The 19139-nt window shown below is 37.7% G+C and overlaps 1 protein-coding gene across 13 annotated transcripts in view; it reads left to right on the top strand.

The window, feature by feature from the left end:
* fsta (follistatin a) overlaps positions 1 to 19131 on the top strand; it is a 131369-nt gene extending 112238 nt beyond the window's left edge. For 6 of the 13 annotated variants that reach the window (XM_079607578.1, XM_079607583.1, XM_079607576.1 and 3 more), the window contains 5 exons: positions 13637 to 13828; positions 14143 to 14361; positions 14570 to 14794; positions 15169 to 15399; positions 16934 to 19131. In XM_079607578.1, the coding sequence (XP_079463704.1) occupies positions 13690 to 13828; positions 14143 to 14361; positions 14570 to 14794; positions 15169 to 15399; positions 16934 to 17022 (903 nt within the window). In that variant the 5' untranslated portion in view covers positions 13637 to 13689 and the 3' untranslated portion in view covers positions 17023 to 19131. Of the gene's footprint in view, positions 1 to 4520; positions 4616 to 12210; positions 12414 to 13322; positions 13348 to 13636; positions 13829 to 14142; positions 14362 to 14569; positions 14795 to 15168; positions 15400 to 16933 lie in introns of those variants that run through there. The other 7 variants (XM_079607585.1, XM_079607586.1, XM_079607587.1 and 4 more) reach the window with 3 other exon arrangements.
* The last annotated feature ends 8 nt before the right edge of the window (positions 19132 to 19139 follow it).

Below are 19139 nucleotides of genomic sequence, written 5' to 3'. Positions count from 1 at the left end.
ACGGCACAATTTACTAGCGAACAGACGCCCTGAGAAGTCCCTATTCAGTTCTCTCCATGCAACACTTAATTTCTTTAATTATACAGTTTATTAGTTTTCTTGGTTCAGCACGCACTAACACATCCTTCGTATGTTGTTGTTTCAGTGTCAAGAATGGCAAACTCCAATCAAAGAAAATTCAATTCCATTAAATAGCAGCCAGTGAAGCAGTTTGAGTTCTTAATGAGAAAGCTCACACAGGGGGCCACTATGAATGTTGTGTGTTTGCTTTCCTCCCTCTCTCTCTCTCTCTCTCTCTCTCTCTCTCTCTCTCTCTCTCTCTCTCTCTCTCTCTCTCTCTCTCTCTCTCTCTCTCTCTCTCTCTCTCTCTCTCATTCTTTAATTGTATGAGAATGCATTTGCTTTACTTGGAGAGCTAATTATGGATTAGACCTCTTCTCCTGCATCACAGTGGGAAGAGCCTTAATTATAGACCTGAGCATTATTGGAAACATGTCAACAAAGCCATGAACTGCAACATGTACACAAACAATTTTAGCAGTTTACCCCGTTCTTTTTTTAATGAGTTATTTACACTGTGGTGAAGTGTTTTTGTGCATTCATTGGGGAAAGGACAGAACTATTTTATTGTATTGTATGAATTATGATAGCATGTTATTAACTTAATTTTATATAGTTTCCTAACACATTAACCATGCGTTACAGGCAATAACAGAGTTCAATGCCCTGCTCATTCCAAATCCCATTTTTGATCCCATTTTAATATCTATCCATTTGTCATTACAGGACATTGCTACTGTTAAATAGCATATTTTTTCATCCACTATTGGAAATGTGAAGTCAACTTTACTGGTTATATGGACATATTTTATACTAAAGTGTCTATATTACACACTTTGCGTTAACAAACCATTTATTGTATAACAATAACCATTTATTGACTGACAGCGTTCCCATGTTTAAAGAAATCGGGTGTAATGCAGAGGTGTTGTGTGCGATGTGTAATGACAAATGTTTTTTGTAGTTCTAGAATAAATGTGAGCATGCATTTATTCTTCTCGCATGCACAAAAACAGATTCAGTATTCCTTAAAATGAATAAAAACAGTGAAACGCAAACTCTGGATATAACGCAAAGTCGCAATAACTAAAATAAGTAAAATAACACTAAGTATGTTAATCAATGTCTTTGCTGCTGACCTTCGATGATCCAATGAAAGGGCCTTTACATTGACCAAAAATAGCCCCATATATATATATATATATTGCTGTTAATAAACAAACAAGCAAGCCCAGCCCAGATGAGAAAAAGTAATGCAAAAGTAACAACACATTACTTTCCATAAAAAATATCTATAGTAACACAATTAGCTATAGGGTGAATTCAGGTCTATTGGTCCTTTCCAAGACATCTCAAAGGCAAAAAAAGTGTCCCAATCACCCTGAATTATTTTTTAGGCAGTAAAGCAATATTGCTATGCATTTCTTTCAATAACACTTGAAATAAGTATATTTAAGCTGTTTTTTATTAGAAGAAGTCACTGCATACTAATGTAAATAGCACGTTTTAGCAACTAATTAGGCCTTTAAGCGGATATTTATTTGATAAAAATGTTGGTTTAAAATACCCTCCTCTCACTACCACCAAAGAATGATTGCATTTTACTTATTTTTATGCAGCAATTCACATAAAACATGTCAAGCTTACCATCTCAGGACTGAGGGACTTTTATGGTATTTCTTAACAGTAGTTTTTACTATCACAAACTTTAGACCTCACACAATGACCCATGAGTTTGTATCTTGTGACATCGTCCGGACATTGTATTGAGTCTATACTGTCAAGATCTACTTGTGCATGCTGCCAGTCAAAGTGTTGGTGCCTGTGACATGACGGCCAGCTCTCCTCCATAGTGAAATTGCTTATGGTAGTCAAGCTTGTTCTCTGGTCTCTAGTGCATGACATATCACAGTCTGAAAAAGCCCATTAGCAAGGGTTTGCCCTCTGTTAATGGCCTTTATAGTACTTCAGCGGTCTCTCACTGCTATTAAAGCATATACATAATGAATATTACTGCACAAACCATATATTCTCTTCCAGGATTTTTTTTTTTCCTTCTTCTCTAAGTGAGAGACTGAATAATATCACTCGGAACCATGTCAGACTCCAACTGATGATTTATTTATCAGAAATAAGATTTAACCATTCCTGTTCCTGTCATTACGTGGCAGTTTTACCCAGCTACTGAAGCAGCTTCTTTTTGTTTTTTGCGTGTGTGTAGTTGCCAACATTCCCGGCCAAGAGTTGTATTGATTGATTAACCACTCTGCCAATGAACTAACAAACACTGACCTTTTGAAGTCCACAGGGCATGTGCCAAAAAAGAGAAAAAGTCTTTACTACATTGATTATTTAATGGAACCTCAAAATGATGCTTATCACACGGCGTTTTGTCACTCGTCAGAGATCAATAGGCCCTCAATACATTGACCTTTCTAGAGATAAGCTAGTGATATTCTAATGTCCTTAAATGCTGTTTACTTTAGTTGCTGTAATTTAAAACGAAATCTGTATTTTAAAAACAAAAGTAAGCAAATTGCCATTGATCGTCAGTTCAAGGGTAATACTGTGCAATCTAAAAAAAAATGTCATAGCAAATAGAAATAAGCACAAAACGTCTGTAAGTAGTCTGCAGGCACATGGCCTTCCTGTTAAATTTCAAGTTGTAAGTAACTGTAAAAAAACATTGGCCTTGTAGATTCACCCCATCACTACACTGTAGACTGTCCCATCTGATCAGTTTGTCAAATCAACTGAATGCACATGATAAAAGGAACAACAATGCAGCTGATCCATACATTTTTATCGTTGGCTGAGTGGACTGAGATATGAAACGTCTGGAGCAGGACTGGCTTTCTCAATAGACATCAGCCACATTGAGACAAATGGGAGATGACATGGAACATAATGCACCAACTAGATGCCACACAGGGCTGCAGTAATGGGTCAGAAATCCAGGAGCCTGGAGCAGAAGCTGTCAAAACTAGGCAGCGCACGAACGCCTAATGTTTTTCATCCATTTTCCCTCGCAGCTAAAAGCGGATGTCCAGTATCCCGAATCTAATGCACCCCTCCCTTTCTCTTTCCCTTTTTCTAATCCGCACCGTTCCACCCTGCAGTGCGAATCAGCCAGCCGTGCTAAAAGACGTTTGCTTTTTAATTAATCACCCTGATACGATGGTCGCCCCGTTGCTCCCTCCCTAAATTTAAATCAATGACGCAAGCCATAGCTCCCTGTCAATATTGTCCATAGTGCAAATAAATGCTCAGAGTCGCGGCTTGGGTTGACCTAATAATGTACCCTGAGGGGGAACTGGCACAATAGTGCCTGTGACGGTCAGACTCCATTGTCCCTGCTAGTTCAATGCTACAGGCTACATCCAGAGCTCAAGAGTCATGCACAGCTAGCATCCTGACAGATATAAAGAGATAAACGTTTAAGTAGTACAAATACTGAAGATGTATTGTAATTTTAAAATCGTGTCTCTCGTGTTCTTTTGTATTAGTAATTGAATGGAAATGATGGTGCAGAATTTATTTTAACAATGGACTGAATTTGCTTTTGTTTACTTTTTTGTTTCATTATTTAAGTGTTACTATGGAATGACATTTTCAAATAGGAAAAAACTTGAGGCTTTCGAATGTGCACAAGGAAATGTTGGCATATTGGTAAACTTTAACAAGAGCTCAGGAAAATGTTTGTGTCCACGTGTTAAAATGCCGTCAAATTAGCAACATTTATGTGCAGTTTTGCTGATTTGGTTCCCGCATGCAGATTTTGCAACAGGTTCAAGTTGATCATGTGGATTTGCCGAGTTTACCAACAGAAAGCTGCTTGGGTTGAAAGTGACTTCTGTGTGTGTGAGGCTGCGCTTCATTACTGCACTACTGAAAATAGGAAAATTTATCTTTTTGTCTGATGTGACCGCATCTTTATTCTTTACCATTTCCAGTTCATACATATGTAGTTTTCTTGTGCATGTGCAAATGTCCTCATGCTCACATGAAATTCTCATGGGTTTTTTTCTGCTGTGTCGCTTTAGGAGCTTCTGGCTGCTGGCCAATCAGACACTGGCTATGTTTGCAGGTTTTGATTGACACTTCTCTAACAGTTGCTGATCAAAGATTAGTACACCCCTGTATGTGTTTATTAGTTTTATCTTACATCAATGTCCTAAAATCACTGTCACACAAAAGCAATATTAACTTTGATCTGCTGGTCTGTCAGACTCAGAACACCTCCTCGCAACTTGTCACAAGTGATCTAATTTTCATCTTTTGATGTTGACTAATAACTTTATTGCAGCTGCATCAACCTTTTGATCTGAAACTCCGTCAACTGAAATACATGATCATGAAAGCAATGTCTAGACTAGTATCTCTTATGGTGGGGTTTATCTTTTATTGACCTTGTCAGGCCAACAGCTGACAGAGATTGATTTCAGCTTGTTTTTCCTTAGAAATGGGATCCTTGTGGAACAGCATGGGAATCGTTCAGCTCCCTGATCAATGCTGTGGGACCATGTGTAGTCAAAGAGCATCAGGATGACATTGTGTAGGAGTCAGTGGAGTGTCCAGTGCTCCTTACCTCATCACTACAGCCTCCATATCAGCATAACTATTAACATTCATCTGACTGCCCTAATAATCCACTTGAACGCAAAGCCATGATTCTTTAAACAGCACTGTTTCCTTTATGTTTGAAGTCTAAAATGTTGATGAATGCTGCCATCTATAGGAGAAGTGTTGCATTGGTAATAAATATGCTGAATGCATATGGCTTATGCGCAACAAACTTCCTTATTCTGTAAAACATGTTGCATTGCTTCCGGTTCAGGTCTGTATGTTCTTTGTTAAATATTGAGCTGTTTTTTTCACGATGCCTTTAAAAAAGCTACTAAAGATTAGCGTAACCAATGTTCATCAGATATGCAGATTGATATCTAAGGTTTTTCTATTATTATTGTTTTTCTTCTTCTCACTAACATTTGAATATTAAAATTGAATAAAAGGCAAACGATAAAAATAACTAGCTAGGTTAGCTGTTTACAGGATAGCCAGGTCTGTGTAACAAAACCAGCTCAAACACCACTCAAAAAATAGGCCAAAACAAGTCCAATGACCTGTCAAAATGCAACATATGCCACTCCCATAAATAAAATACATATTTTACAGTCACTGTTATGCTTTACACGTTACCAGTAACCAGGTAAAATCATGTCAGATAAGGCAAACTCTTTTTCAGCTTATAATGGCAAACCAAGCTTGTTACTCTGCTGAGATGAAATCACTAGTCTGTTATTATTTTGGTATGATGTCACACAGTGTAATTACTACCGGTAATTGGGAAATTGTGCAATCAGTTTTTGGTATTTGTATTTTGTTCCATAAACACAAAACAGGTAACAATTAGTTGTTAGGCAACCAGTCTAAAGTAGTCATTACCTTGACACACACACACACACACGCACACACACACACTCACTCACTCACTCTCACCCACCCGTTTGTATTAGTATTTTGTTTTTTGGTCAGATTTAGCTCATTTCTTCCCCAACATAGGTATACACACATGCACACACTTGCCTCTGACAAAATGTATACAGCAGAAGAGCCACATGAGGCACGTTCAGCAGTTTTTAAAGACTTAATAAATCCAGCTTGAAGACCTTAATAACATTAAGGGTTAATGTAGCTGTAGCTGATATCATATGCATCATCTGTGGATTATGACAAATTGAAAGAGTGCCTTTGAACAAATCCAAGACCCAGCTTTTCTTAGATGATTTTGTATATTGGCTACTAATAATTTGTTATAAAAAAAAATTAAAAAAAAAAAGATTATACATAATAAATTTAGGGTAACACTTTATTTTACGGTGCCCGTGATACAGAGTAATTACATAATTAAGTACTTAGTAGTAGATGTTGTAATAACATGTAACCACATGTACTTAACATGTAATTAAGTTATGGAACAGCCTGTACTTACACATTGTAATTACACACATGTAATAGGCAGCTACTGTTACACATATGTAACAAGCCGGGTCAGTTACTACACAATGTAACATAAAGTGTATCAAGACTGTACTTAAGTGTACTTCATGTGTATCTACATACCTTATCCATCTGTACTGTAGTTTGGATTAACTCACTAGTTCACAGCATAAATACATGTAGAGCTTCCTAATTACATTGCAATTACATAATATTACACAGGGATAAGCTACGTAAAATAAAGTGTATCAAGACTGTACTTATTGTACTTCATGTGTACAGATGGATAAGGTATGTAGATACACATGAAGTACACTTAAGTATATTCTTGATACACTTTATTTTACGTAGCTTATCCCTGTGTAATATTGTGTAATTGCAATGTAATTTGGAAGCTACTACATGTATTTATGCTGTGAACTAGTGAGTTAATCCAAACTACAGTACAGATGGATAAGGTATGTAGATACACATGAAGTACACTTAAGTACAGTCTTGATACACTTTATGTTACATTGTGTAGTACTAAGTACTTTCTTATATAATTACATTGTACCAAGCTGGTAACACATATGTAACTGACCCGGCTTGTTACATATGTGTAACAGTAGCTGCCTATTACATGTGTGTAATTACAATGTGTAAGTACAGGCTGTTCCATAACTTAATTACATGTTAAGTACATGTAGTTACATGTTATTACAACATCTACTACTAAGTACTTAATTATGTAATTACTCTGTATCACGGGCACTGTAAAATGAAGTGTTACCAAATTTAGTTATGGATATATACAGAAGTTTTGTAAGTAGATTGATTCAAACTGATTTTAATTTAAATGTTGGGACCGTAGTTCAAAGTATAAACTTGTGCCAAGTAGTAGAGTACAGTAATGCAGGAAACACCAAGACCTACTACACCCACACACAGAGTCATATTCTGATAACCGCATATTATACTTCAAATATTATTAGTATTATTATATCACTATTGCATCACAATGTTGCATAAATTATAAGAGAGGGCTGGGATTGGCCCAACAGAGGATAAAGCGGTTTGGATGGCTGCTGGAAACACTGTTCAGAAGACTTCTGTGGTTCCTTTTATCATCCACTAGATGGTGCTCTTGGAAACAGTTTTGCATGAACATTGGTGCTCGTGTGCTCCCTTATATTGGGTTTTCAGTCAGTTGTTGTTGACTATTTGAGCATCACCTGTGGTTTTGTAAGTAGACTTGTACTGTTAAGTTTTTAATGTTGTTTATATGTCTATGTGGTGTTTTTAACATGCTGTATAGCCTAAAACCAGGGCTTGACATTAACATCAGCCAAATGCAGGTGTATTTCAGCGTGCTTGTAACGCAGTCACTAGCCACTTTGGCGGGTTGAATTTTATATATAACTATTACATGGCTTGGTTGAATTCTAATGTAGAATGCGGTCTGTTATTTCTTGATAACAGACCGCTGCTAAGTATAACAGACCGTTGCCATGAAAAACAGAGCGTTGCCATGGACGCAGGATTCTAACCGTAGAGACGGAACGGACTATTTTCTTTAGCGGAAGCCATATAAATAGTTTTTTAATCAATAAATTCATTTTTAAATCAATATTTTGTGTCAAATTATTGATTTATTTGGTAGGTAGCCATGTAATAAGCGGGATAATGTATCGCGAGTTGGTTGTTATAGCGAATACAACTCCCTTCAGGTTGATTCAAGACCCCTCCGCTTCGCGTCGGGCTCACTAATCAATGTCATTATATAGATCAGTGGGTCGGGCTCATAATCAGCCTGTCTGGAGTTGTATTCGCTATAACAACCGCCTCGCTATACATTATCCCTTACATAGCTATCTGATTCTGAAATATCTGAAGAAACGCTTCTAATAGCCTACTCATTTCCCGCAGAATAGATACACAATACCAGCAGTGCTTTCTAGCTCTCTCATCTCTCCGACAGCGAGTTAGTAGCCTATCCGCCTCCTCTCACTCACTTGTCTCTAGTCTAGGGCTTGAACTATATGGCACGGGATTGTGCATATTGCTAATAATTTTACTAATTCCTGCAGATTTTGTGCTCACACCCAAAGTGCGCATACATAAAGTCGCCTCTAAGTTCTTTTTAGCTGCTTATTGCGCGAAACAGTTAAATAAACATAAAATGTCAAAATGCCGGTATTCACGCAGTCAGTTATGTTTTAAGTAAACGTAAACAGTTGAGAAAGAAAACCACTATTTCCACAGTGGCTGTTGAGCAAAAAAGTGAATGTCTAGCCCTGCATAAAACGTACCGTTCTGAGATTTCGACTTGCAGACAAGCATGCATAATTCGCTCTTCCACTTCTTCCTCTGAATCCTTTTCTGGTAGAAACATAGGCTATATGGCTGAATTAAACCAATATTTCCACTTGACATTGTGTAACGTATCGTTTACAGTAAAGTTGACAGAGTGGATCAGGTTGTCCAAGCTGTGAGTGAGTGGAGGTGGGGACTAATATGCATATTCATGGCTCCGCGTATACGAATGAAGCAAGGGTGTAGAGTTCCATTCAAGCTATTTTAAGGCATGAGGAAATTGTTTTCACTGGATTTTTTTGTTTGTTTTTTAAATATGTCCTTTTGGGGATCAAAGATGAGTTTTAATTTACATTACATTTGATTTAAAATATTGACCACATGGGGACTTTAAATGTTTCCCAAGGCTGTAAACAGTGTGTTAAGTGCATAGCGAGTCTAAGCAGAGGTTATTGAAACACGAACTAACTCTATTGAATATTATCACAAAAAGAAGAAGAAGAAAAAAAGTACTGGAAATTATCTGTGAGGCATTTCCTCTATGATCCACAGACTGACACTAATGATAGTAAGTGCTTTTAGGTTGTATATTGACAACATGTTTTTCACAAATGTTCAATAAACAGTTACATTTATTATTATCAGAATTAATAATAATTCCTCCAAATAATATAGTTCATTATTATAACTGCTGTGTGCAGGTGCCAAGCAAATTCCTAGCGCATTAATATGGAATAAGCGACCACAGATTTTATAGGGCTTTGAATGCAGCTTGTTCACTGTTTAATAAATACTTTTTGAGCTCAGTGTACAATTGCAAAAATACTATTTAGAGTCTAAATTTTGCTCTAAGAGTTTGCTTTTATTCTAAGGTTAACTGAAAGTTACTCCAGAACTGCACAGTCACAATCCAAATGGTGACTTGAAAAAGAACAGCTGAACATCAGTTCACAAATAAAATATATTGTTTAAAATGTTACTGCCTTCAGTTGTTGTTTTGGAATGAATATAAAAATGCTTAAAACTCCAACTTGACGAGATTTATCCTTGGTTTTAGTAAATAGAGCATAAATTACATTGTTTATGTAAATATATATATATATATTTTTATTTTATTTTTTTGATGTGATGTAAAGTAACCTTCTATATAAACCTTCTTTTAAGTGTAACTGCATGGGATATGAATTTTGCCTCCTCATTTCAGAACATGCATGCCACTGTAATCAGATATCAGATATTCCTGCTTATTTCCTCTGTGTTTGCTTACTCCTTAAATGGTAAAACGGGATAGATGATGGGAACTGTCATGACAAGAGGTTGAGAAACGAGTGGAAAGTATGTGGAAAAAAGCACAAGAACATCCAGCACCTCATTAAACGCTGCTGCTGAACTCTATTGTTGTAACCTCTTTTTTAAATATTTTTATTTTAATTGATTGGAACTATTACTCAAATCTTGACCTTTTTACCTTTCCCATGTGCCTTTATTGCACATTTTCAGAACAGTTTGTATCAGAACATTATGTTTGTTTTGAATGGTTGAAAAATTCACCTGCTGGGTTAATGTAATTTACTGGTTCCTGAGGTCTGAGCTAAAACATGTTTGCAGTATTTTGGGAGCAATCTAGTGGATACTGGAGGCATTAATAATACATTCTGTTCCTGATCTGATCTTTGACTAAGGTAATCACGTTTTGATTTTGTATTATTTTGTGAGTCGCTGTCAAATAACTCCAAAACCTCTATGTTATAATGTCTATGTTGTGTCAAAATGCAAAGTTAGCAACAACTGTACAAGCACTACACTGCCACTAGATGTCAGCATATTATTAATATTCAATAAAACTGTTAAGGTGACGACAACAAGATATACTGTAGCTTGAGGAACCTTAACAAAAGCAGCTAAGGTGACTTTAGCTATATTATAATAATAAAGTATTTTTTGTTTTATTTAGGCTACTTTGGTTTCCACCGTATTTTTACTATTCTTAATAAGTCAGGCTAGGTTTATTTATCATTTGGCATATCTGGAAACAGAGGACATCATATTGGTAGTTAGAACATCAACAAAATATTATATCTACCAAATATTATTTATTCATAATATTTGAATAAATAGGGGGGAGACACCATGCGGATTTTGTTTTGGATACATGTTTTTGAAACCAAGCAATGGTGCCTCAACGTGCCCCACGTGACCCGGGACAAACATTGCAGCTAGGGAACTTGTTCTAATGATACACTCATTAGGCTATGCTTGTCATCCGGTTGGCTCATATTTTAGCTGACAGCCGGTGGAAATGCGTGTAACATGTTTTATCATTTCTTGGCTTGAACAAAAGATATTAGCCTTGATGCTTTGATCAGATCCTGAGACTTTATGTCAAACGCAGATCATAGCCTAATATTAAAATGAAATCACTGCCAAAGTATTGGGAAGTAGACTTTGTATAAAGTCTGATTGTGCCAAAAGTTAACCGTACAGGCTATGCTCTCCTGGAGTTGTATGTAGGCCTTTAGTCTACAAACGTGAACTTGTCAGAAATGGAGGACAGAACCGCGTCAGTTCTCAATGGAAAACATAGGCGAATCATTTTCAAGTAACATAAAAGTTAGGCTACAGCAATCTTCAAACAAACTGGAATTTTAATTTAATCGATTAATGGTCTTTATAGCCTACTTTAGTTATAACTAGTGGGCTACATAGCCTTGTAGATAGTAATTTTAAATACGTTGGCTACTTGGCTTACAAATAGCCAATTTAGACATTGTAGATTAATTTGTAGCCTATTCGTCGCAAATAGGCTATTATACACACGTTTGTTCTATGGTTTTGCTTAAATGTAAATAAAAATAAAACCATTCTAAAAGTCGAATCAAATTAAAATAAAGAAACATGATACTCCGAAATCTCGTGTGTTGTCCTTCAACATACAATAGGCTACTCCCGTCCCGTGTCCCGTCCTCTAAACTAACAACATGTAGCAAATGGCCTGACTGAAGTTGAGCGTGCGCGCGCACGTCTGTTTCTGCGCTTCAAGAATCTTGCAGAAGAGGTCGCGCGTGCGCCTCCAGCACAGAGGCAACATCCTCCTCCAGTCAGTCTCGCGTGTCTCACTTCTATGGAAATGAATTCCGTGTAGTCTGCCTCGCGCCACCGCCGTTCGGAAATTGAATGGGATATAGATTGTGATCCCGAAGGGAAACCGCAACACCTGTCTCGTCTAATAATAGTCTTTCTCGCTTTTATTCTGTAATCCATTGTCTCCTTGCTCAGATCACCTTTCAGCAGTAACCTTGTATTAAATTAACACCCTCTACTGTTAATCAGACCTGTCATGGCCTAGAAAGTTGTGACATTTCCCATCTCCGCAAAGGTTTGTGGATACTGTCGCAGGCTACCAATATGCAGTTGTATTTGTGTAATTCACACCCGCCTATAGAGTCTTAATAGGCTATCTAACCATTCACCTACAAACATGTTCCCTTTTGTTAACACAACAAATGCAATATTCATTGGTAACTGGCTCTTGGTTGTGAGTTTAAAAATGCTGCTGCTTATGTTAATATTATTTTCCTGTGTAATTGTAAAGTCACATCCACGTCTGATCAGTTCTGGATATCCATAAGGATATCTGGTTCTTGGTTACAAGATAGCCTACAAATTGGACCGTTTTATTTATGCTTCCTGCGACTTAGTATTCTGCAAAACTCTGATGTGATTTAGAGGCAAGAGAAAGTTTCAACCAGCTATGTCACCTGATTTGGATTGAAAGAACTTGGGGGAAAAAAGTCTTTCTCCCCACCCCCACAGAGGAAGCCCGCCCACACCACAGACAGTCGGCCCGAGACCCCTTATACACTTAAAAAGAGGTGGCACTCTGAGAGCAGCGTTCATTCAGCACTGACTGAGTAAGAAGATTACTTTTGCGCTGCTCGTCTCAATACTCTTTCTCTCTTTAAACATGCTAAGGATGCTAAAGCGTCAGCACCTCCACCCGGGAATGATTTTATTACTCTTATGGCTATGTTATTTGATTGAAGATCAAAAAGTGCAAGGTGAGTGCACTTTTTCGATATTTGTTTCTTCAAAATTATTCTTTGACATGCTTTAGACATGGGGTTGGGCTGCAGTTCCTTTAGAATGAAAGTATTCCTTTAGAATGAAGAGAGCTGCTTAAATACTAGACAACTGTAAAGTTTTGTTCTTGGCTCGCGCCTGCATTGGTATCCTCGAGACAGGTGCGTCCTTACATGCACCATTATCTAAAAAAGAAAAGAACAGCCGAATTTACTAGGCTAAATTAAGAAATGAACATTTTAACAGAAAATTGCATCGTTATCTAAAATAAATGCTCACGTCAAGATTGTCAAAACTAGAGGGCACCGAGATGCATTTCTTGTCTTGATAATAATGAATAAAATGTTTAATATCAATATGATAGTATTTTTGTCTAGCAATAATATTAAGAATGATTGTTTTGTTTAGATGCATATTTAACACACTCTCAAATAAACCTTTATGCATTAGACATTCGATTGTATTTTTTCTCAAATAGTGAAATTAGACTGCCTACCTCGTCTGGCTTTCAAAAATCAGTGGACATAATGCAAAAAAAAAAAAAAATGTATTTAATTATTAGAATCGCTGTGCGTATCTGTCGTTAAAAGGGCACGATCATTTTTTTAAACAAAGTTTGATGAAGCTCGCGTGACTGTATGATTTAATTGGATTGTCTGGCTCTTGGTAGGCTATCCCCGGCGCGAATGCCTAATTTAATAAATAAACACGACTAATTCTCCTCATGGTTGACCCGACAGTTAAAAAGAAATATCTGAACCTTATTATGAGCAGCGGATAAATGCGTTTGTGTTGGTAAAAGCAGCATTAGTAATGCTCCTGTAAGTGTGGTGAAACGTGATGAGCGCAGACAGTTGGCACAGAGCGCTCGAGGAACTGGAGTCTAGACTGCCATGCACATTGTTTAAATAGGTATACGAGTCTGACAGTCTGCCACTTCATTTAAGACAATAAATCTCTGTCCGGTCATAACACAATCGACGACAGCAAAAGCATATTCCCGACCAGACCCAGAGCCCTTGAGTTGTCTGGGTGAAGGCATGCAAGTGTAAAATAGTCGCATTACGTTGGGAAAAATCAGACAAAATACAGCGGGGGAGGGGGAGCAAGAGAGCTCCAGCTAATACAGGCTGCACGTGTTGTGTCTGGGTCATTGGCTTCAGACTTTAATACGACTGGCTCTTTTTCTTTTTGTTTACAGCTGGTAACTGCTGGCTACAGCAAGGCAAGAACGGGAGATGTCAGGTCCTCTACATGCCTGGGATGAGTCGAGAGGAATGCTGCCGGAGTGGGAGGCTCGGTACATCTTGGACCGAGGAAGATGTGCCAAACAGCACATTATTCAGGTGGATGATCTTCAATGGCGGTGCTCCAAACTGCATACCTTGTAAAGGTAGAATCCCATGTTCGTTTGTTCAGGTGGAAACGTCTAATACGCATATGGTTGCTATTATATATAATAAAAACTTATCACATGCATTTTAAAAAAGTAATCATAAAAAAAAGTTATGCATGAAAACTGTGCCGCAGTGTCCCCGTGCTCATCTCTCACACTTTCTTGCTTTAATATAGCCTAAATAAATACAATGAATTAATAATAGATTATTAATGTGTGCTATGAGTGTATAATAATAATTTAAAAAAATATTTAAATTAGATTCAGCTGCTTTTAAATGTCATGTTCCTGTGTGCCTCTCTGAATTTTAGAGACATGTGATAATGTGGACTGTGGCCCTGGGAAGAGATGTAAAATGAACAGGAGGAGTAAGCCTCGCTGCGTCTGCGCCCCAGACTGCTCCAATATCACCTGGAAGGGGCCGGTGTGCGGCTCAGACGGAAAAACATACCGAGATGAATGTGCCCTTCTGAAATCCAAATGCAAAGGGCACCCAGATCTGGAGGTGCAGTATCAAGGCAAATGCAAAAGTATGTAACACTGCTTTCACACACACACACTAAAAAAACGGTCTAATCATAAGAGAGATTTCAGCACTTTTATCCAACCCTGCAGTACTTACAATAGATGTTTATACTAAATAAAGTCATACATTTCAACTATAAAATAAGAATAAAGAAACATTTTGGTCAACTAGGTCATTGAAAATCATACAGTCTTCCCTTCTCATCTTCACAGAGACGTGCCGTGACGTCCTGTGTCCGGGAAGTTCGACTTGTGTGGTGGACCAGACAAACAACGCGTACTGTGTGACATGCAACCGCATATGCCCAGAGGTTACATCTCCGGACCAGTACCTTTGTGGCAACGATGGGATAGTTTACGCCAGCGCGTGCCATTTAAGGAGAGCCACGTGCTTGCTCGGTAGATCCATTGGAGTGGCATACGAAGGGAAATGCATCAGTGAGTGTTCACATCAATTTTCCTTGGAGTTGTGAAGTTTCATTTAAATGAGAAAAGTTAAAAGTATAGAAATAGTGCAGTTTGGTGGGGTATTGGTTCACAGTGCATAATGCAACAGTGGCCAAATCCCAAATGCATTCAGTTCCATTAGTCTTTCGTAACAATCCCAGTTGTGATTATTACTTGCAAAGGAAAGTCATTGGTGTCTAATTGTTTCCTGATGTTGGCAACATCATCTCGTGTGTTATAACAAACTGAGCGTGACTTGCCTACAGCTCTCCACAACAACAACTACATTTATGTATTTCTTTGTATGAAACACTGGAGTGTTATCAGTAGAAATTGACGGTTCTTTTCCTCTGTTGTGTTTACAGAGGCCAAGTCATGCGATGATATCCAGTGCAGCGCAGGGAAGAAGTGTCTATGGGATGCCAAGATGGGTCGCGGGCGCTGTTCAGTTTGTGTGGAGTCATGCCCAGAAAGTCGCTCGGAGGAGGCCGTGTGCGCCAGCGACAACACCACGTATCCCAGCGAGTGCGCCATGAAGCAGGCCGCTTGCTCTTTGGGGGTTCTCCTGGAGGTTAAGCATTTAGGATCTTGCAACTGTAAGTAATACATCTTAAAAGACAATCCAATGCTGCCCCCAGCAACCTCCTCCCCAAAACCTCCCACCCCTCCAAATAACGCCTCTTCATTCCCTTCCTGCTGCTAAGAGTTAAGCTACAGAAAGGACTTATGATTGGAAGTTCTTTGCATGTCCTCTTTGGCTGGCTTCATTCATTTTGCATTTTCTTGAGAAGAAAAAAAAGAAAAGGAAAAAAAAATGTTTATTTAAAAAAAAGAACCTACTAAATCAATGGAAATCAATGAGTACAATGTATAAAAAAAATGTTACAAAGAGCTCTTTCAAGGAGTCCTTTGACATACTAATTTTCTTCGTTTAACTAACAAGAAAACATGTGCGGACTAACTTTTGCAGTTAGTGAACATCGTCATGTTTGACTTCTAGTTCGCTCTGACCTGTTACTGACCAGCAGGTTGAGTTCATATTTCCCCCTTTGTTATAGTGTAAATGTAGAGACTTATATAATCATATCAACTTGTCAATTCCATATTCATGGTTATTATGTAAGTGTTTTATGAATTTTGTTTTTTGTTTGATTCATGCGTTTGGCTGTAATCAATGATTTCAAATGCACTATGACATAAATAGCCCTGAGGGTTTGAAAAGACACGAATCCTTTTCCTTACACTCACATAAGGTGATTGTAACATTGGTGCCATTGTTTAAAAGTTAACTTGACTACCTATTTCGACAGATGGTTAACTAGCTTTGAGAATGAACTTATGAAGCTAGATCTGCTATCAATAATGCAGCATCAAAGAGAGGGAATACTTACATTCCAATTTGTGCTAGCAAACCAATCAAATGATCAATGTGAATGAATCGCGTACCTTAATGTTCTCGTGCCTTAAGGTATCATTTCAAGGGACCAACTTTATGATCACCTCATGGTTTGAATGACTCCAGCATTTTACAGTTTGCAGGACAAGATTGTTATTATTTCTCAGTCTCTGCTGATAGACATCTAACATTAGAAAGGTGAATAAGTGTGTGCAGTTCTGCTGTGATCGTGTTGTCCTATTTGTTTGTGAGGGACTATTTGTTTCATTGCTTTGCCTGTGTCATTTTTTTGATGTAAACTTTTATGTAGAATATATATATACCTATATATATATTATATACCTCAGAACTGTGCCATTGCTTGACCACGTAGCTACGGTCGACCGGTGCACAACAGTGCATCCAAAGTGATGGATATAGACGCAAAACCAGAAAAAAAAGCAGCCAGTCGTAGAATGCAAAAGCATTTTTTTGGTCTTGATTCGGAAATCTGCCAAACAGACCTGAACCATTAAAGCCTCTGATCAGCCCTGTCCCGTCACACCAGTGACTTCCTTTATTATGTACATCTTGTCGCATAATTTTGGGAGCCAGAGCACCTGGTCAAGCTGGCAAGTAGCCTAAAACCCACTAGATTGTCAGAGGCTTTGGGATAAAAAGACAAATACTCACATACATTCTGCGCCGTTGTGGTCTATATTCATGCAACAGCTACCATGTATTCTCCCATATAGCCATTACTGAAGACCAGGAGGAAGATGACGATGAGGAAGACCAGGACTACATGGCTTATATCCAGTTATCACCTGTACTGGATGGATAAAGCCCTATCAACCAGTGGAACAGTCCTAGGGCACGGAATCATGTCCACACTGTACATATGTGTATGCTAATTTATTTTTCAGAGAAAAAAGAAAGAAGTATACATGTAGTTCAGTCTGCTTGATGTTTATTTATACAGTGTTCTGTTTTATAATTTATACATTTACAGTGTCTGGCTTACTTGTCTATCATGCTATTTTGTTATCACTTGTGTTGTCTTTCCCTTTTCTTTCTTTCTTTTATTATGACCGAGAGATATATTTGTCCAAAGAGAAGCAGTGTTATTTATTGTGAGGTAAAATGCTATCATGTAAAGTGTGAGTCTTCTGCAAGCTGTAAATTGCATTCCCTGAGCTGTATAAATGCTTATCAATGTCAATTCTGTATCACAGATGTTTATTTCACACATACCTGCATGTTAGCTTGTGAGTTTATTTATTGGAAAAAAATGGAAATGCATAGGAAAAAAAATGTCACTCTAATGTACATGTATATTTCTGGTTTTGTTTACAGTTCAGTGTAACTGACCAAAGGGATTTTCTTGAACGTTCTTCAATGTTTTGTGATATGGTGCAGCAGGATAACATTTAAAATGAGCCGTTTCTCATATAGGAAACCCCTGATGTACAAAATGCGATCCGTCATCGACAGCAACAGTTCTGCGATAGAACAGAAATTAGCAGTGGGTGATACTTGTTTGAGAAAACCGTGCCATGCAACTTTTTGTCTTGTTTTTGCCAATATTCTGCTCTATATTGCTCTTGCAGAGCTAAAGAAAAGGTCATAAAGAGGACTCCGTATCAATATATAAAATGTTCACTTTTTCACTGTTTTCACTTTGTTGTCAAAATGCATTTTTATTTTCAGACATCTCAAGATAAAAACAAAATTCAGTTATAAATATATAGTTTTGTATTTTTATGTAAATGTCATATGTATATACAAAGTTTGATGTATTTGTACAGATATTAAGAGTGAAATCAATAAAAAAAAAATACATATCAATTGGCCAGTGGTGTGGATTTTTTAAAGAATTGAGTTCTGCCATTGGTAAAACATGTACCCATCGATTTATTACTCTCATTATTTTGTATGTAATTGTAGTTTGACCCAAAGAAGGTTTGTTCTAAATCTAATCTATAGCCAGAAAATACACAGAGCTTTTCCCACACAATTCAACTAGTAGGAAAATCATTTTAAACTGAATCATGCCAATGTTCCCATAAGGACAAAACTTTCAGATTTAAACTGGTTCTCTCTGCTGATGAAAACCAATCACACCATACAATATGATAAAGCAGAAATGAATGGCTTAAATGCTCCAGTCTGACCTCACAATTCACATCATATCCTGACAAACTCCAAACATTGTTCTTTCGGGGGACTGTTGTGTTGCAGTTTGTGCCACTCTTCCCTAAAGGCCAGTGTTATGCAGAGCTCCTCAAAGTCATCTTGTGCTCATTTCCCCTGTCCTTCACAATGATCTGTGTGGTCTCTCTCACAAGTCTCCTTTCTGTTTGCACAGAAGAACTTCTCTGGATGTTGCACTTTTCTTGAACTTTCAGTCACTCACCAATTACTTCTTTTACATGCACGCCATTATAAGGCAATGGTGCCATGTCCAGATCAATCCAGTTAGGTTAAACACATCAGTCACTCATTCTGACTTTCAAGGCTTAAAAATTTAAACCACATTTTAATGATTCCAGATAACGTAGATTTGTAATGCGATGTAAAATGAACATTGAGTAGTAACAGTTACTGTGCAAATGTGCTAGCAGAGACGATCGCTGCTTTTTCAATTGAACATCATTTGGAGCAGACAGGTGTTTTCCTCATCTCGGCTCATCCCTGGAGGAGCATGAGAGTAAACATATCTAGCCGCATTCAGTCTTTGAAGCTTGACATTTACCTCATCTTGCCGTTTCAGAAACATTAACACTAAACTGTCTTCAAGAGGATTTGAAGGGTGGAAAAAACAAACCACCTGACAAGAATTATTTTCTGAGGAAACGGAGATGACATTTCAAAGCACACAGCTAGAACAAACAACAGCTTCAGTGCTCAATACTACCATGGATATTGTGTCATTACAATGATTCGTGAAGTAATCTCCAG

This window comes from Phoxinus phoxinus, assembly GCF_949152265.1.
Source record: "Phoxinus phoxinus genome assembly, chromosome: 3".
Lineage (NCBI taxonomy): Eukaryota > Metazoa > Chordata > Actinopteri > Cypriniformes > Leuciscidae > Phoxinus > Phoxinus phoxinus.
The sequence above is the reverse complement of the archived record's forward strand: the minus strand, read 5'-3'. Positions and strand labels throughout refer to the sequence as shown.